The 20,242-nt window shown below is 46.3% G+C and overlaps 1 protein-coding gene across 4 annotated transcripts in view; it reads left to right on the top strand.

Moving 5' to 3' along the window:
- Positions 1–20,242, top strand: part of SEPTIN5 (septin 5) — a 41,041-nt gene that overhangs the window by 3,880 nt on the left and 16,919 nt on the right. For 2 of the 4 annotated variants that reach the window (XM_081339040.1, XM_081339039.1), the window contains exons 1-2: positions 16,125–16,454; positions 19,584–19,680. In XM_081339040.1, the coding sequence (XP_081195166.1) occupies positions 16,314–16,454; positions 19,584–19,680 (238 nt within the window). In that variant the 5' untranslated portion in view covers positions 16,125–16,313. Of the gene's footprint in view, positions 1–16,123; positions 16,455–19,550; positions 19,681–20,242 lie in introns of those variants that run through there. The other 2 variants (XM_081339042.1, XM_081339041.1) reach the window with 2 other exon arrangements.

Genomic DNA, 20,242 nt, shown 5'->3' with positions numbered 1-20,242 from the left:
TGAGAAGAAAATGGTTCGTGTCAGGGATGAGTGTTAATTGCATAACGCTCTACTCAAGCAAGGTTGGGCTCAGGTAAAACTATGGGTTGCTTTGATGCCTTTCCTCTCATTCTGTTTGTTGCTGATTATCCAGAACCTTTTATCCTACTAATCCGTGAGTCAGGGTTTACAAATTGCTGTGGCTGGGTTCTCATCACCACAACATACATTTCAGAATAATGCAAAGCGTGAATCCAGGCACTCGTCCGCTTAACCAAACATCTCTGCGGCGATTCGGGCTTATTAATTGTTGCTTAGAAATAGACATCTATTCTTCAGTCATCCAGGTTGTAGCTATCCCAAAGATGCTTTTCCACGAGGGAAGTGGACTTTCTTGTTTTTCTTTCAAGATGTTGTGCTCGTCTTCTAAGAAGCTTCATCCAGAGCTGAAGAAACTCTGGATGAAGAAGCCTCTTGGACGAGAAGCGAAACGTCTTCAAAGAAAAACAAGGAAGTCCACTCGCCTCGTGAAAAAGCATCTTTGGGATAACTATCCTTACGGGAAATTCAGAGTTGAGGAAATTGGGAGGGTTTATTTCACCGTGCCCTATTGGGTTGAATTAATGGTTGCCTTCTCTGACATTTGGGTCACCTCCCAATCTTGCTTAGATACGTGCCGTGGGAAGACTCCTTGTAGACCAGCAAAAAAGTGACCTTAAACCAGTTATGGCAAACAGCGAGGTCTAAGAATAGTCTGAAGGAGATTGCTGGAAGCAAAAAAAAAATGGTCCCTGTATCTCCATCCAGTCTTGTTGCTAAGCAACGGCAGGCATCTGCACACTCTTGCAAAGTCACGCTAGCTGTGCACGCTAACAATATTAAATGGGAGACGGGCAGCGCAGATGTGCGCATAAGGCAGGGAGGCCAGTATTGTTCCAAACTGCTGTCTTAATTCCATCGGCTGCGGTTGAACTCGATGGGGGAAGGTGCTTAGGAGACTGAATCTCACCCGTGGGCAAGATTAAAGGCCTGGTCTCAAATCTCTGTGGGCGAGAGCTTCTTACAGGGAGTCCTTGATTTACGATCGTAATTGAGCCTGGAATCACGGTCGTGAGTCATGCCGTTAAGTGGGTCACCACACGAGCATGCTTTAATTCTACAACCTTTTTTTTGCGGTGCTGTTTTAACAGAATCACAGAGTTGGAAGGGGGACCACGGAGGTCTTCTACTCCAACCCCCTGCTGAAGCAGGAGAGCTTGTACGGTTCCAGACAAATGGCTGTCCAGTCTCTTCTTGAAAACCTCCAGTGATGGAGCACCCACAGCTTCTGGAGGCAGGTTGTTCCACTGGCTAATTGTTCTCACTGAGGGGAAATTTCTCCTTAGTTCTAGGTTGATTCTCTCCTTGATTGGTTTCCATCCGTTGCTTCTTGTCCTGCCTTTAGGTGCTTTGGAAAATAGGCTGTCCCCCTTTTTTGTGTGTGGCACCCCCTCAAATATTGGAACACTGCTCTCAGGTCCCCTCTAATCGTTTTCTTCGATATCTTTTTCTTCTGATTCCCAGCAACGCATCTCTTCGACTGCTGTGCAAAAGGGATGATGAAACTTTTGATCGCACCCAGCAGGGTGTTGCTAGGCCATCCTCAGCCTGCCGAAGCAGAACAACGAGCCAACAACTGCCAATTAAATTAACCGTGATATAAATAAAATGCTGAAACTTTGGAAAGAGTGCAGAGAAGAGCAGCAAAGATGATTTAGGGCCTGGAAGCTCAAACATACGAAAAATGGTTGCAGGAATTGGGTATGTCTAGTCTAACAATAACAATAACAGTAACAAGAAGAAGAAGAAGAAGAAGAAGAAGAAGAAGAAGAGGAAGAGGAAGAGGAAGAGGAAGAAGAAGAAGAAGAAGTTGGAAGGGACCTTGGAGGTCATCTAGTCCAACCCCCTGCTCAGGCAGGAAACCCTATACCATTTCGGTGACATGACAGCAGTCTTCCAAAATTTGAGGGGCTGCCACAAAGAAGAGGGGGGTTTCCACCTATTCTCCAAAGCACCAAAAAGCAGGATGAAAAGCAACGGATGGAAACTCATGAAGGAGAGAAGCAACCTAGAGCTAAGGAGAAACTTCCTGACAGTGAGAACAATTAACCAGTGGAACGACCTGCCTCCAGAAGCTGTGAATGCTCCAACACTGAAGGTTTTCAAGAAGAGACTGGACCACCACTTGTTTGAAATGGTCTAGGTCCATGGTGGCGAATCTATAGCACGCGTGCCACAGATGGCACACGGAGCCCTCTGTGGGCATGCGCACCGTCGCCCCAGTTCTAGGCCTTCGGCTGGGTGTTATAAAACCTTTTTGCTTTAGGCCTCCGTCGCTGTGTGCCAAAAAAAAAAAGGTTCAATAAATTTCAATTTCTCGCAGGAAAAAAAAATCTCGCAAAGTTGGAATTGATTGATGGAACTTAGTCTCACCCAGTCTTCCATTAACACCACAGCCACGCCCACCCAATGGGCCACGCCCACCCGGCACCCGACAATACACAAGTGAGTTTTAGGTTGCAGTTTGGGCACTCGGTCTCTGAAGGGTTCGCCATCACTCAAGCAGATTTCCTGCTTGAGCAGAGGGTTGGACTAGATGACCTTCAAGTCCCTCCCAACTCTGCTAATTCAATTTCCATCAATGTTTCCCCACTACACCTCAGACCCTTCCCATCCCTCCTGCTCTGTGCTCCGGCAGCCTTCTTCCAAAACTGTTCTACGCCAACATTTGCCGAAACTCCATCTCTGGAAGATTTGCTTCATTGCTGATGGAAACGCACCACCGCCCGTATCCGAGGCATTTTCTTTAATTTAGGTGGAGTACAAGCAACGCATCCTTCAGTTGGATTCTCTCTCTCTCTCTCTCTCTTTTTAATCCGCCTCGTGAGTGAGTTACGTAGGGGGGGGGGGCAGGAAAGAAAGAAAAGATTGCTGTTGCAGAATGGGAAGACCTGCCTGTCCTTTTGCAGGACCTGGATCAGCTGAACGTTTGTCTCTCCGGCGGATGCCAAGCAGGATTCGCAAAGCCAGCGTGGGGCTCCCAGGGGTTCAAAAGACCAGCCTTTAGAAAAGCTGGCTGAGCGAGTTTCTGCCTTGCAGAGAATCTGCTTTGGAGAGCCAGCAGATCCAGTTTTGGTTAATTGGCTTGGACTGCTCCCAATTGCACAGTGTCCCAGTTTTCTCTTCCTGATGAAGAGGCAAAGGACGGCATCTAAATTTGGAGCTGCTTTCTCTTCCTCCACCGGCCCGGGGGAAGAAAAAAAATCCCCCACCCACATCACAGTACAAAATTCCAGGTAGTCCTTGATTTACAAGCACCACCGGAGCACAGTTTCCATTGCTAAGGAAGCTGGATGGTTAAGTAAATTGTTTCTGATTTCAGGACTGTTTTTGATAGATAGAATAGAATAGATCTGGAAGGGACTTTGGAGGTCTTCTAGTCCAGCCCCCTGCTCAAGCAGGAGGACTTAAAATAGCTCAGACAAGGGAGGGAGGGAGGAAGGAAGGAGGAAAAGAGGGAAGGAATAGAACAGAACAGAATAATATAGAGAATAGAATAGAATAGAATAGAATAGAATAGAATAGAATAGAATAGAATAGAATAGAATAGAATAGAATAGAATAGAATAGAATAGAATAAAATAGAATAAAATAGAATACCAGAGTTGGAAGGGACCTTGGAGGTCTTCTAGTCCACCCCCCCTGCTCAAGCAGGAGGACTTACACCAGCTCAGACAAGGAAGAGAGGGAGGAAGGAAGGAGGAAAAGAGGGAAGGAATGGAATAGAATAGAATAGAATAGAATAGAATAGAATAGAATAGAATAGAATAGAATAGAATAGAATAGAATCTTTATTGAGGAATAGAACAGAACAGAATAGAATTACAGAATAGAATAGAATAGAACAGAACAGAACAGAATAGAATAGAATAGAAAGATGGAAGGGACCTTGGAGGTCTTCTAGTCCAGCCCCCTGCTCAAGCAAGAGAACCTATACCATCTCATACAAGTGACTGTCTAGCCTCTTCTTTAAAATCTCCAGTGATTTGCCATGGTTGCTAAGCGAATCACTGCAGTTGTTCAATGAAACATGCGGTCGTTAAGCAAACCCGACTTCCCCCCTTGAGTTGGTTTGTTGGAAGCCGGCTGGGAAACTCGGAAGTGGCTATCACATGATCCCGGGATGCTGCTGCAACCATTGTAAATACAGGTAGTCCTCGGGTTATGACCACAATTGAGCCCAACACTTATGTGGCTGGGTTTGGCCCCATTTGACGACCTTCCTGGCCAGAGTTGTTAAGGGAATCACGGCAGTAGTTAAATTAGCCAGACGGTTGTTAAGGGAATCTGGCTTCCCCATTGACTTTGCTTGTCAGAAGGTCGCAAAAGGGGATCACGTGACACCACACACAAACACACACAGAACACTGCAACCGTCATAAATACGAGTCAGTTGCTAAGCGTCTGGATTTTGATCCCGTGACCACGGGGGGTGGGGGGGAGAGGCTGCAACGGTCGTAAGGGTGGGGAAAAAAGTCACTTTTTCCATTGCCGTTGTAACTTTGAACTATTGCTAAACGAACAGCTGTAACTTGATTACCTTTTCACGGGATTACGAGATTACTTTTCACGCGCCATTTCTTTGAAATTCCTTCCCTGGTTGGTTTACCTGTAGGATAAATTGCTTCCCCCCCCCCCCCCCGCCTGTTCAGCATCCTGAGTCACTTCACTCCAAGCAAATAGATTGTGATGTGAGTGAAAGTTGAACTCTCATTAATCTAGTTGCGGCTGGATTAAGCTTCAGCTGCAGGATAAGCTGTTTTCGGATTCTCTCCGTCGCAAAGAACCGCCGTCTCTTTTTTAATCCATTGCCGGATGGAGTGTTTAAACAGAAATAATACCATTTCTCTCTAAATGAAAAAAGTACGTTCACGCCAACGTAATGGGCATGGCCGTCAAGCCGTCAAGGTTTTCCCAGTTGCAATGTATGGCTGTGAAAGTTGGACCATAAGAAAGGCTGAGCGCCAAAGAATTGAAGCCTTTGAACTATGGTGCTGGAGAAGACTCCTGCGAGTCCCTTGGACTGCAAGGCGATCAAACCGGACAGTCCTAGAGGAGATCAACCCCGACTGCTCTTTAGAAGGCCAGATCCTGAAGCTGAAACTCAAATCCTTTGGCCACCTCATGAGAAGGAAGGACTCACTGGAGAAGAGCCTCATGCTGGGAAAGGTTGAGGGCAAGAGAAGAAGGGGACGACAGAGAAGGAGGTGGCTGGATGGAGTCACTGAAGCAGGAGGCGTGAGCCTAAAGGGACTCCAGAAGATGGTTGAGGACAGGAGGGCCTGGAGGAATGCTGTCCATGGGGTCGCGATGGGTCGGACACGACTTCGCAACTACAACAACAACAACAATGGGTATGGCCAGTCTAGAAAAAAGGACTGTGTGTGTATGGGGAAACCTGATAGCTGTATTCCACTATTTGAGGGGCTGCCACAAAGAAGGGTGTGTGTGTCAACCTATTTTCCAAAGCCCCAGAAGGCAAGAGAAGAATCAATGGATGGAAACTAACCAAGGAGAGAAGCAACCTGGAATTAAGGAGAAACTTCCTAACAGTGAGGACAATTAACCAGTGCAACATCTTACCACCAGAAATTGTGGGTAGAGGCTGGACAGTCGTTTGTCTGAAATGGTATGGTATGGGATCTCCTGCCTGAGCAGGGGGCTGGACTAGAAGACCTCTGAGGTCCCTCTTTCAAGTCTATTCTGATTGAATCCTTAAACGTGCCTTCGTGAAAGAAAAGCAACCAGATACCCTGCTTAAATTGCTGACTTAGACCCCGGGAGACTCGAGTAGGAGTCGCAGTATTTCTGTGGCAATTCAGTCTCAAGCAGGGGTTCTCCACCTTGCTGAGTTGAAGATGGGTGGACTTCAACTCCCAGAATTCCCCAGCCAGCCGTGCATTCGAAGAGAGCTTGATGGCAGGCATCCGAATCGTATCAAACGTACTGCAACCTCCCACCGCCCCAGCTTCATTTGAGCGAAAGCTGGGCTTTCTCTCTCTCTCTCTCTCTCTCTCTCTCTCTCTCTCTCTCTCTCTCTCTCTCTCTCTCTCTCTCTCTCTCTCTCACACACACACACACACACACACACACACACAGGCACACACATCAAAAGATATCTCTGCAATATCGGTCTCCTTTTGGCTTGACGCTATGACATAATTTGAGAATGTTGCATACAATAGACACCCAGTGGTGGGATTCAAATAATGCGAACAGCCGGTTCTGTGTGGTGGATGCCGCTTCCAGAAGTCCCATTTTTTGAGCCTGGGTAAACAAAAAAGTAGCTACCGGTTCTGCCGAAGTGGTGCAAAAACGGCTGAATCCCACCACTGCCTACACCCCAGCAGATGGAAATCTGTCTTCTGAGGCCGGCTGAACTCTTGAGCGAGGTTTTCCTTCTCCTAAATAATTCATGCTACAAGCAGACAACTGCGTCCTGCTGGGAGGAGAAAAATTAAACAACTGTGCATACGCTGGGTCTAGTCAGCGCAGGATTTAACCTTTTCGGGAATGAAAAAATGGAAGTCCTTTTTTTTTAAAAAAAATGAGATTTTTCCTTCTTGTTCTTGTTTTTTTTTTGTTGTTGTCGTTGTTCTTGTCGTCGTCCAGAAAAAGTGTTTCGTGATCTTGCCTTTTTAGAGTGTCTAAGCCTTTCTAGGGTGGACTGCAGGGCTCAAGGATTTTTTTTTTTTTTTAGGAATGAAGGAACTCTTTGCCGCTCAAGGAATTGCAACGGATAGGACCATGAGGCTGATCTTACTTCTGTAGCTTTGTGCGATGCACCGTCTTGTCCTGTATAAATGTTTGCGCGAGCATAAAACAGATCAGAAGCGAGTGGGGATAAGAGGCGGGCTTCATCTTTTTTGGTGATAAGTAAGCTATAACTCCATGTTCATTTCTTATTTTTGGCTGAAACCAATTCTATGGTCTACACTACAGTTTTTGTCTGTTTCGCATCTCCAGGTGGTAGGAAGCGCATCTTCCATTTTGGGGGAAAGGCACCAAGCTTTGCAAAAAGTTACTTTGGGGCACTGTGCCTGTGTGTGTGTGTGTGTGTTTTCACAAGCTCTGGTGGCGCAGTGGTTAGAGTGCAGTATTGCAGGCTAACTCACCGCTCACCGCCAGGAGTTCGATCCTGACCGGCTCAAAGTCGACTCAGCCTTCCATCCTTCCGAGGTCAGTAAAATGAGGACCCAGATGGTTGGGGGCAAGAGACTGACTCTGTAAACCGCTTGGAGAGGGCTGTAAAGCACTGTGAAGCGGTCTATAAGTGCTGCTGCTATTGCTAACCACTTCTCCCTCATATTTCAAGCACAGAGAAACCGAACATCATGTGCAGCTGGCGGAAAAAATATTTCTAAGGTGTAGAATTAGGAAGGTGGGGTGCCTTAGGACAGAGGTCCCCAACCTTTTGGGCATCACCAGGGATCACCGGTTCTGTGGAGAGAGGTTTTTCCGCGGACCGGAGGGTGCGTGGTTTTGCGTGCTGTCTGCATCCCGCGGATGAAGGTTTGCTTGTTTGTGCGGACCGGTTGCTGGCATGCCGCGGCCCGGTACCAGTCCACGGACCGGGGGTTGGGGACCCTTGCTTTAGGATCTGCTTTCTTTTTTTTTTCCCTGCCTCCCTCTTTTAAAGAATATAAAATGCCGGACTCGCAAAAGAAGGACTGCCATGTTTTGTTTTGTTTGTAAGAGGAAGGAAACCTCTCTGCACAATTTTTGATGACGCTTTCACACTGCCAAGGCTTTCTGTCCCAGGGTGCAGCTGTTCTGCATAAAAGCTGCTCAAAAGCTGAGTAGGAACGGATCTCCATTTCTTTGCTCCGCGATGTTTGGGCTCTTGGGGAAAGACAGTCGGGTGTCTCGAAGTTGTGGGGCTGTGTTCTTTCAAGGCCAGCTTTTGTTGTCGCCTCACACAAAGCTCTCCTGTTTGGGGAACCGCAAGCCCGCTGGTACATTCTTGCCTGGTGCCAGCCAGTACTGGGAGATGGCTGCAAATTCACCGTGAAACCGAGTTATGTCTCTACATTCAGGAGGACCAGAATGTGTTTTTCGACCTCTGAAACTTCAGCTCCCAGAATCCCCCAGCCAGCGTTGGCTGGGAATTCTGGGAGTTGAAGACTCCGCATCTTAAAAGTTGCCAAGGGTGGAAAAACACTGCTGTAGATGCTCCTCTTTGTGTCTTGCCAGGTTTGCTGTCTGCAGGCAAGCTGTTTGTACATAAAAGGAGAGATTTAACCCCCCCCCTTCCTTCCAAGCTCTGTTGATGTTTCCTCGTTGGGTCATGGAACGTCTGCAAGAAAAACAACCAAGCTCAGAGAGCACCATGGACTCCATAGTCCTTGTCCTCTCCTCTGTAAACCCCACTCCCTTCTAGTACCGACGAGGTTACTTAGTTTAGGTAATAAAATGTCTGCAAGAAAACAACCAAACTCAGAGAGTACCAAGGACCCCACAGTCCTCCTCCTCCTCCTTTCCACAAATCCCGTTCCCTTCTAGGACTGATGATGTTACCTAGTTGGATAATGAAACATCTTCAGCAGAACAACCAAGCTCAGAGAGCACCAAGGACCTCACAGACCTTCCTCCTCCTCCTCCTCCTCCTCCTCCTCCTCCTCCTCCTCCTCCTTCTCCTCCCCTTATTTCTCAGTTTTGACAATTAAAGATGTGTGGGCTTCAACTCCCAAAATGCCCCAGCCAGCAGTTGAGGTCCGCGCATCTTCAAGCAGCCAAGATTGAGAAACATTGGCATATAGTATCATCATCATCATCATCTTCTTCTTCTTCTTCTTCTTCTTCTTCTTCTTCTTCTTCTTCTTCTTCTCCTTCTTCTCCTTCTCCTTCTCCTTCTCCTTCTCCTTCTCCTTCCTCTCCTCCTCCTCCTCCTCCTCCTCCTCCTCCTCCTCCTCCTCCTCCTCCTCCTCCTCCTCCTCCTCCTCCTCCTCCTCTCTGAATGCCTTCATTGACAGCCCAGCCCGGGAATCACTGTTCCAGTGCCAAAGAATATAGTAAGACGGGTGTGTGTGTGGTGTGTGTATGTGTGTGTTGAGCTTGCCAAGGTGGACTTGGGTTAACGCCTCGCTTGTCAAAAGCCAACTCTGTTATTGCAGTCAAACAAAACTTTTAACACCTTTCCCACAAAATTCTGGGTGTTTTCAGAGTTTCTTCTCCCCGGCTCCCAAGTTGAGAAGCGTTTTCTCCTCACAGGGTTCAAGGCGAGGCGATGCAGAGGCAGAATTGAATTTGTTTTTCCATCTCAATCCAGCAGGAATTCTGCATTTCTCAGAGCCCATGAAATAAGCGAGGGGCTTCTGCCCTTTTATGTGTCTTTAGATCAGGGGGTCTTCAAATTTGGCCCTTTGATGACTTGTGGACTTCAACTCCCAGAATTCTTCAGCCAGGCGTGCATGCTTGGTTGAGGAATTCTGGGAGTTGAAGTCCTCAAGTCTTAAAAGGGCCAAGTTTGAAGACCCCCTGGCTTAGAACATAGAATAATGGGGTTGGAAGGGACCTTGGAGGTCTTCAACCTCCTTCGTAGTCATAGTTGAGGCTTCAAAATGGTTTAGTGTTTCTTTCTTTCTTTCTTTCTTTCTTTCTTTCTTTCTTTCTTTCTTTCTTTCTTTCTTTCTTTCTTTCTTTCTTTCTTCCTTTCTTTTTCTTTCCTCTCTCTTTCTCCCTTTCCTTTCTTTTTTCTTTCTTTCCTCTCTTTCTCTCCTTCCTTCCTTGCTGTCCCTTTCCTTTCCTTTCCTCTCCTCTCCTCTCCTCTCCTCTCCTCCCCTCCCCTCCCCTCCCCTCTCCTCCCCTCTCCTCTCCTCTCCTCTCCTTTCCTTTCCTTTCCTTTCCTTTCCTTTCTTTTTTTTCCTTGTTCTGAGATGCTGTAGCCCAGTTCCACAGACCGGTAATTAGCCAGGCACGATGAACTGGTTACAATTCATACTTTAAATGAGGCTGCTTTGAACTCAACCGACCTCGTGAAGCCAGTTTACGGAAAATCAGCGTAATGGGTAGACCTTGTGAGCTTTTCCATGTCCTGTATTTTTCTTTTCCTTGGCCCCAAATGAGCAAAAGGGTCAACGTACTGCAAGAACTTTGGATAGGCTTGGAGAACAACGCGTGCGTGTGTGTGTGTTTTTTTTTAATCCTTTGGCATCGGCTATGGAGGATTCTTCACACCCGGCCGATGTACAGAAGGGAGTTTGTGAGTTCGGGGTGTGGTGAACCATCCGGCTGTCAACTTCGGGGAGTTGGCAAAAGAGATGGGGAAGCAGCCGCTGATAGAAGTGTGTTTTTCACAGGCTGCCAGAGGAGAAATGTAGTAACAAAGGATCATAACTGTGTGAAATGAGAGTGAAAAAGAAAATGGCATTGCATAAAAGAGTTCTACATGGGGTTGTGAGGATGTGATACCCAGTGTCATTCAAGGGTTGGTGTTCTGCAAACCTCCTCCTCCTCCTCCTCCTCCTCCTCCTCCTCCTCCTCCTCCTCCTCCTCCTCCTCCTCCTCCTGCAAGCTGAGCCAAAAACTGCATTCACTTTGTTTTGGGTGACAAAAAAGAAAAGCATTGGAAGTTCTATTATGCAAGAATGGGCAACCTTCTCAGACCCCCCCACCCACCCCCCAGAAGCTGCTAGATCTCCTTACCTAGTGTGCCTTCCACTATCATGAGATCTAGAAACCTAGCCCAGCAAATTTTCTCAGGTGACACTCTTTCCCCACCTCGGTGTTTTAATATATGTCCGCAAAGCAGTGAACGGGTTCCTGATCCAGAGACTTGTCTCTCTCAGAAGCTGTTGGCTGCATCTCCTTCCCTGGCTTTTAATTTGGAGCAGAAACTTCATTTATTTTTTATTTATTTTTTTTGCAAGGGAGTTTTCCTGTATCACAATTTTGTACATGAGGACCAAAGCTATTTTTTTCCCCCACCTCTGGGCTGGGAGGGTCAGGAAAACAGGTGTATTTTCCAGCGTCAATGACTCAGTCCTTCAATTGTTGGCAAAACGAATTTCCTGAAATCATTCCACTTGGCTGAATCCAAGTAAATCTTCCTCGCTTTCTCGTTCGCCAACGATGGGCGTTTATTCTGCCTGGTTTTTTTTTTTTTAAAAAAATATGTTTATTTTATTGTAAGGCACAGAATTTTTAATGATGTCTTTAGGTAGAATGAGGAGAGCAGGTTGGGGGGAAAAGTAGCACAAATTTCCATTTTTTTAAAAACATGCCAGTTACTATCATAGGGGGATAGCGAATATAGGAAAGAATATAGAATAACCAAGTTGGAAGAGACCTTGGAGGTCTTCTAGTCCAACCCCCTGATGATTTCTGTCTGTGTGTGTGTGTGTGTGTGTGTGCACGCGCGTGTGCACGCGCACATGCACACGCACACGCACACACACAAGCCTGTGCATGCCATTCTTCTGGAAGCCCTTGAAATGTTCAATTCCCCCCCCCCTTTGGAATTTTGTGCCTTTGGGATATTGCTCTTTTAATAGAACATCCAAATAGCAGTATTTATATCTTTCCTTCTTTTCTTTTCCTGTGAAAACAATGAGAAAAGTATAGCCACTGTTGAAGGACACTTATAAAAAAACAATACAGGGAAAGGTCCTCGAAATAATAAAACGGTGGCCTTGCTTTTGAAGCCAGCGTGACCTGCCCTAGGTTTACATAGCCCGAGAAGCTATAAAGCAAAACTTGCCAGGCCCTTTGCTTTTTGTTCGGTTTAAATTGTTTTCCACCTGGCTGGTTACCTTTATTACCTTACGTTTAAACAAGGTTAGCGCTGGAATTTAGAAAACCGGCTTTGTTCTTTGCCTTCTGCTCATTCCTTCAGGAGAAATAGAGGGAGAAAACTTAAGAAATGAGCCAGTGAGCTTCAATTATTTGGTTGGCCTGCGAGAGAAACATCCTGATCGGGCTGAGTTCCCTCAAACATCCTAGCTAGTTGAAAATGGTATAGGCACACATTTCTGCACGTTTTTAAGAAGAGGCTGGACAGCCATTTGTCTGAAATGCTAGTATAAGGTTTCCTGCTTAAGTAGGGGGTCAGACTAGAAGACCTCCAAGGTCCCTTCCGACTCTGTTATTCTGTTAACAAAATGTTGACCTCCAGCATTATCTCAATGGAAGTTACCAATCTGTTTTATTCTCTTATTCTTTATTCGGTGTGTTGTGTGAATCCAGCCATTGTAACCTGGTTATTTTCCTTAAGCTACCATAGGATTTGTTTTGATTGTATTTGAATGCAGGCATTATGTCTTGATAACCTAACGGTAGGATTTAGGATGTTTTTTCCCCAACCTTGGCAGCTTTAAGATGTGTGGACTTCAACTCCCAAAATTCCCTAGCCAGCATGATTTAACATGGATGTACTTAACTCCCAGAATTCTCTGGTCAGCATGACTGACTGTTTCCTTGTCTTAAAACACGCTGGCTGGAGAATTCTGGGAATTGAAATCCATATATCTTAAAACATGCTGGCTAGGGGATTCTGGGAGTTGAAGTCCACCTGTGTTAAAGCATGCTGGCTAGGGGATTCTGGGAGTTGAAGTCCACCTGTGTTAAAGCATGCTGGCTGGGGGATTCTGGGAGTTGAAGTCCACCTGTGTTAAAGCATGCTGGCTAGGGGATTCTGGGAGTTGAGGTCCACCTGTGTTAAAGCATGCTGGCTGGGAGATTCTGGGAGTTGAAGTCCGCCTGTGTTAAAGCATGCTGGCTGGGGGATTCTGGGAGTTGACGTCCATACATCTTAAAATTGCCAGGATTAAGAAACACTGATTTTAGAGTGTTTTTTTAATGTATTTTTTGACTTTCTGGGCACAGCACCTATTCCTCTATTCTGTCGTGTCCCTTTCTTGCACCACGGAGTTCAAATAAAATTGGTTTTCCGCCAACTTTAATTGATGGGCAGCTCTCTGGGGTGAAAAGATTTGCCATTTATAAATGAGTGTTTTTCCCACCCAGTGAGTCAAATGGGGACATCGCTTTTCCTTTGATTTTACTCTGGACAAAGGGGTGATTGTGATAGGGAGGGCATTTCCAGCCAGGATTGTCCTTTTTTTTTTCTTTTTGCATCAAAAGTTGGACCCATGTTTTACATCTGTTTTTTTGCCTCTGTTTATTCTTTTATCCCGCTTAGTTACTTTGATTGGCTGGCTGGGAAACGTCAGATTTTGAGCCCTGATTGGTCTTCATCAAGGCCGAGGGAAAGCTTTGGGTGCCAGAAGAAGTAGTTCTGGTTTTCTCCTTTATGATTATTTATATTTAGTAATGGAGAAAGAAAAACGACAGGCACAGAACACAAACATAAATTATATATATTATAAGGGACGCGGTGGCTCAGTGGGTTGGGACGCTGAGCTTGTCGATCAGAAGGTCGGCAGTTTGGCGGGTCGAATCCCGAGTGCCGCGTAACAGAGTGAGCGCCTGTTACTCGTCCCAGCTTCTGCCAACCTAGCAGTTCGAAAGCACGTAAAAAAAATGCAAGTAGAAAAATAGGGACCACTACGGTGGGAAGGTAACAGCGCTCCGTGCGCCTCTGGCGTCTAGTCATGCCGGCCACATGACCACGGAGACGTCCTCGGACAAGCGCTGGCTCTTTGCCTTTGAAACGGAGATGAGCACCGGCCCCTAGAGTCGGAAACGACTAGCACGCATGTGCGGGGGAACCTTTACCTTTACACACAGACACACAGACACACACACACACACATATATTGTTGTTAGCTGCGAAGTCGTGGCCGACCCATTACGACCCCATGGACAACGTTCCTCCAGGCCTTCCTGTCCTCTACCATCTTCTGGAGTCCATTTAAGCTCACGCCTCCTGCTTCAGTAACTCCATCCAGCCACCTCATTCTCTGTCGTCCCGTTCTTCTCTTGCCCTCAACCTTTCCCAGCATGAGGCTCTTCTCCAGTGAGTCCTTCCTTCTCATTAGGTGGTCAAAGTATTTGAGTTTTAGCTTCAGGATTTGGCCTTCTAAAGAGCCGTTAGGGTTGATCTCCCTGGAGAGAACATGTCGAGATCACTGAGAGCAATATTTCTCAGTCTTAGTAACTTTACGTTTGGACTTCAATTCCCAGAATTCCCCAGCCTGCCTGAAAAACACTGCCATTGAGACCTGATGGGATCCTCTTTCATTCCTTAAATGTTGGAAGATAGGCCAGGATTTGCAACTGAGACTATATGATAATTGTCTGTACTATAGTCTTTGACATCCCTCTGGTGGTCTAGCTGAGCTTTGCAGCCATGGAAGAGAATTTATAATTTATTACAAGACAGCGATCTGGCTCAAAGCAAAATCTTTTTTTTCAAAGAGGTTAAATTAAACCCCGGAGATTTAAATTTACCGTGTGCCAGCTGCGAAGTCATTGGCACACTATTCCCCTGCTGATTTTTCTTGTATTCCCCCTCTGCTTGTGACATGTTTGAGCAAGATTAATCTTTGTTGTTGTTAGTTGCGAAGTCGTGTCCGACCCATTGCGACCCCATGGACCACGTTCCTCCAGGCCTTCCTGTCCTCTACTATCTTCTGGAGTCCATTTAAGCTCACGCCTACTGCTTCAGTGACTCCATCCAGCCACCTCATTCTCTGTCGTCCCCTTCTTCTCTTACCCTCAACCTTTCCCAGCATTAGGCTCTTCTCCAGTGAGTCCTTCCTTCTCATGAGGTGGCCAAAGTATTTGAGTTTTAGCTTCAGGATCTGGCCTTCTAAAGAGCAGTCTGAGTTGATCTCCTCTAGGACCGACCCCTTCATGGATTACTGCCTTGTCGTGGCGAAGGGGCTTGCGTAATTCAATGAAGCTATGAGCTATGCCGTGCAGGGCCACCCAAGACGGAGAGGTCATAGCAGAGAGTTCTGACAAAACGTGATCCACTGGAGAAGGAAATGGCAACCCACTCCAGTATCTTTGCCATGAAAACCCCATGGACAGTACCAAAAGGCAAAAAAAATAAAAAAATAAAAAAAGATTAATCTTATATATAAGTAGATTTCTAGCAAAGTTCTTGGGCAAAGGAGCCTCCTTATTGCGCAATAGTTGACTTGGGCGAAAGGAAACAGAACTGGGAAGTGGTTGAAATAAGGGGTAACTTGTGTTGCAAGTCAAGTTTACTGCAGCAAAATGCAAGGACGCCTCTTTGGCTGAACCGCCTGGTTGAGTTTTGTGCCCGCGCAGGAGGAGGACCTATGTGTGTTTTCTCCAAAATAATCTTCACCGCAGCTGGGCGTTAAAATGAGGAGGAGGAGGGATGAAGCAAGGAGCTAGCCTTGAGTCACTGCCCAACTCAAGAGACCAGGACTCGCCCACCTCTCTAGGTTTCTTAGTAGGTTGACTATTAGCACGCAAGTAGTCCTCAACCTATGGCCACAATTGAGCTCAAAATGTCTGTTGCTAAGTGAGACCGTTGTTAAAGTGAGTTTTGCCCCATTTTAGGACCTTTCTGGCCACAGCTATTAAATGGACCATGCAGTTAAGTTAGTAACATGGTTGTTAAGTGAATCTGGCTTCCCCATTGACTATCTAATCTATCTAATCTATTTATCTGTCTATCTGTCTATTCATCTATATCTATCTATCTATCTATCTATCTATCTATCTATCTATCTATCTATCTATCTATCTATCTATCCCTATCTACATCTACCTATCTTATATAGCTCTATTTATCTATCTTTCTATCCATCCCTATCTATCTATCTACACCTACCTAATCTAGCTTATCTATCTATCTATCTGTCTGTCTGTCTATCTATCTTCTCTCTCTTCTCTCTCTCTCTCTCTCTCTCTCTCTCTCTCTCTCTCTCTCTCTCTCTCTCTCTCTCTCTCTCTCTCTCTCTCTCTCTCTATCTCAAAAAGTATGTGAGGAGTAGTGCCGGACATTTGACCTCAATTCCTACTCCAAAGCCTTTGTTATAACTCCTAGGCTCTACTGCCATGATCAGGATGCCAGTGCTGTCGCTCAGGAAGCTTCTATTAGCTGCAGTGGATGTTCTCCTTTGTGTTCACACGCCCACCCCTGCCCCGCCTTCCCCTCCCTCTGAGTAAGCCTGCAAGAGTTGGACAGGAAATTCTAGCCTGCTGGCTGGTGTTAGTGTCTGCTGTGTGTGTGTGTGTGTGTGTGTGTGTGTACGTGTGGGTGGGCGGACTGGTGCCTGCCAGATACAGTTAGTCACAACTGGAGGAGAACTCCCGAATGGGGCTGTTCTGCCCAGTGCTTATCCATTTATAGTTTGATGCTTGGTGCTCCCCCCGGGGAGGGGGGTGCTTCTGCACAGTTGCTTCCGATGGACTCCATCATTCTGCAAGAGCAGTTGGTGGAAAAGCTGCTTTTGCCGCGCACTCAAACTCAGCGCAGCCCTTCTGCCAAGCTGAAGGTACCAGGATATCTGGAGAGGGGTGGGTGGGTGGGAAGAGGGAGGGGAAGAGGCTTACAGAGGAGGGGGTCCCAGGAGATGTATCATTCCCCCACCCCCCAACCCCAAGACGCTTCTGAAGTGCAAGGGAAGAAAATGGAAGGGTCAAAAGGAAGGGTCCTTGGTGCTCTCTGAGGGTGGGGGTTTTCTTGCCGACGTTTCATTAGCCAACTAGGTAACGTCATCAATGCTAGAAGGGAGTGGGGTTTGTGGAATGGTGAGGAGGAGGACAGCAGGGCCCTTAGTACTCTCTGAGCTTGGTGGTTTTCTTGCCAACGTTTGATTACCCAACTAGGTAACATCAGTGCTAGCACTGATAGACAGGTAGACTAGAGCCGATGATATGACCTAGTTTGGGTCATGAAAGGTCTACAAGAAAACCCACAAGCTCAAGAGAGCACCAAGGACCCCCCTCATTTCAACCCTGAACCATGAATGTTCTCCTTCATTTGGACAAAAAAGTTGCTGAGGGTTAGAGTTGGAGGGGCAAATCTCCAGAGGCGGTGATGGGTCAAGATATTTTGGCGGCTTGCATCCATCGGTGGCTTTCTGGGGCTGCTCTGATTGGGACGGTGTTAGCAGAGAAGGGGGAGAAACAAAAATTACACACGAGGATGTTTGAAGTTGCCTTTTGAGATGACGATTTAGGAAGATCTTTCCAGCCCTCAACCTAATTTGTCTGAAAGAAAATTAAGGTGAGCGTCAGGTTTGTGCAGGTAGATTGGCAGAATTATCCTGTAATTCTATTCTATTCTTTTTGGTCGATGGGAATTGGACATACTAAAGGGGCCCCAGACTGGCAATGTCCATGCTGACATTTTAAAAAAATAAAATAAAATCTGTTGATTTGCTGGGGAGGCCGCTGTGTACCACCAGCCTTGACTTCAGAAGGCAAAATGTATCCGAAAAAGCTGATTATATTACAATGGTATGCAAACTCTGTTCTTCCATTGAGCGGGCTTTTCTGGCTCTGCTGGAAATAATCTTTCTACTTTTTGCTCTTTTTTTTTTTTGAGAACAAGGAAATTGAGCCATGCCATGTCTTTCTAATCACAAAAAGATTGCATTTTGGAATGAGCACCGTGACCTAGATTTGCACGTTGTCCTAAGCTGCAATGAGGCTTTTTTCCAGTTTTGCTTTGCGTTGTGTAAACCCAGCTGTGAAGATTTTGGAAGCCGGGGTTTAAGACTTGAGTGTGTTGTGTGAACGGGGGGTCATCAGCCCCAAACTCAACTTCCTTTTCAGCAAACACAGAAAAGGACATTGCAAGCAGAAACTCAGCAACTTTTGCTAGAGAAAAGAAAGATGGAATTCTTTTTTATATATTCCTGGCCTGCACTGAAGCAGTTGCAGGACAAGGGGCAATTAACAAAATGAAGCCGTTCTGGCAAATTTGTTCTTGGTTCTTGCCCAGTAGATTAGCAGACCCTTAAATAACTTTTTGAGAAGTTATGAAACCTCTGTAGAGCAACTGCAGAATTGCAGAATAACATTGCTCGAAGGGATCTTGGAGGAAGGAAGTGTATTCGATATGTTCACTGCCTTGAGTTATTGGTAAAAATAATAAAGGCAGGGTACAAATTAATAACTGAACAGACCTTAATGAAGAGAAGGTTAAAGGGGGACATGATAGCAGTGTTCCAATATTTATTTATTTATTTTATTTTAATTCCATTTATATCCCGCCCTTCTCCGAAGACTCAGGGCGGCTTACAAGCTTAGCAGTAGCCTTCATTCTATGTATATGCCTGCTTGTTAGGGCTTTCACACACACACACCCCAAGCGGCATTATTACAAAGTCAGCTTAATTGCCCCCAACAATCTGGGTCCTCAGGGGCTGCCCCAAAGGAGGGAGTCAAGCTATTCTCCAAAGCGCCCAAAGGCAGGACAAGAAGCAACGGATGGAAACTAATCAAGGAGAGAAGCAACCTAGAACTAAGGAGAAATTTCTTGACAGAACAATTAACCAGTGGAACAACCTGCCTCCAGAAGCGGTGAATGCTCCAATACTGGAAGTCTTTAAGAAGAGATTGGACAGCCATTGGTCTGAAATGGTATAGGGTTTCCTGCTTGAGCAAGGGGTTGGACTAGATGACCTCCAAGATCCCTTCCAACTTTATTATTGTTGTTGTTGTTATTATTATTAATGATCATCGCACAGTCAGCCAGATGTTCAGACTGGATTTGGCATTTTTATCTACCTATCCAGTCCTTACCAAGGACCTGGGATAGGCAGAGGTGGATGTTTGATGGTATTACAGATCTCGTCGCAGGATGGAAGCAGTTCCTAGTAAGGCCGCCTTTTGCAATTGACTAAGGGCGAATTTGTCAATGCCAATGATGGTGTTCAAGGGGTGCTCCAGTTGTTTTGGGATTGCACCCAAGGCGACTATTACTATTGGTACCACCCTTGCTTGACTTTGCCGCAGTCTTTCTATTATTACTATTACTACTACTACTACTACTACTACTACTACTACTATTATTATTATTATTATTATTATTATTATTATTATTATTACTACTACTACTACTACTACTACTCTGGTGCCACTGGCCAGTGATATCTCTCCAGTACTAGTTTCCTCTCCCTATGACATTTAATCTGAAGGGTCTGCCTTGGTCTCTTCACGCAGCTGTTATCCAATGGAGAGGCAGGATTATGACCAGCCCCTCTATTCCAGCCTCCATTCTCTATCCATGAACGGAGAACTTCTTGGCAGTGGATTGCATCTCCTATAACGGGTACCCAACCCCCAGTCCGTGGACCGGTACCGGGCCGCGGCATGCCAGCAGCCGGTCCGCACAAACAAGCAAAGCCCCATCCGCGGGATGCAGGCAGCACACAAAACCACGCCCCCTCCGGTCGGCGGAAAAACCTCTCTCCACGGAACCGGGGGTCCCTGGTGATGCCCAAAAGGTTGGGGACCCCTGGCCTACAAGACCCCATCTAACCCGACAGCTCCCGACTTTACTTGGGATTAGCCAAGAGCTGATGTGATTGTTGTGCCAATCAGAAATCTGCTTCTTCTCTCCTTCTGTCCTCTATCTCCAGTCTGATCCATGGCTGCTTATCTCCCCTTCTCAGGACCACGAGAAGCAGTACGTGGGCTTTGCCACTTTGCCCAACCAGGTCCATCGGAAATCGGTGAAGAAGGGCTTTGATTTCACCCTCATGGTGGCAGGTGAGCATCACCCAGACTCGGGACCTTCTGTTTTAAGTACGGGTGTGGTTCTGCCCGATGGCTTTTCAGCTTCCGAGTATAACAGTTCTGGGATGTACTAAGCAGTTGGGCTTAGTCCGTCTTGCAAGGTCATCAAAAGGAATGGTCACCCAAGGTCTGGCATATTAAACCTCATCCTTGCTAGAGTTGGACCAACTGGACATCCAGGGGTGGATGAATCAAAAGGATGGATGCTTTTTAATTTCTTTCTTTCCATGCTTCCTTCCTTCCTTCCATCCATCCATCCTTCCTCTTTCTCTGTCTCTTTCATCCCTCCCTCGCTCATTGTCCTTCCTTCTTTCCATGCTTCCTTCCATCCATCCTTTCTCTGTCTCTTTTGTCCCTCCCTTGCTCATTGTCCTTCCTTCCTTCCTTCCTTCCTTCCTTCCTTCCTTCCTTCCTTCCTTCCTTCCTTCCTTCCTTCCTTCCTCTTTCTCTGCCTCTTTCATACCTCCCTTGCTCCTTGTCCTTCCTTTTTTCCATGCTTCCTTCCATCCATCTATCCATCCTCTTTCTCTGTCTC

Source organism: Vipera berus (assembly GCF_964194415.1).
Source record: "Vipera berus genome assembly, chromosome: 14".
Taxonomy (NCBI): domain Eukaryota; kingdom Metazoa; phylum Chordata; class Lepidosauria; order Squamata; family Viperidae; genus Vipera; species Vipera berus.
The sequence above is the reverse complement of the archived record's forward strand: the minus strand, read 5'-3'. Positions and strand labels throughout refer to the sequence as shown.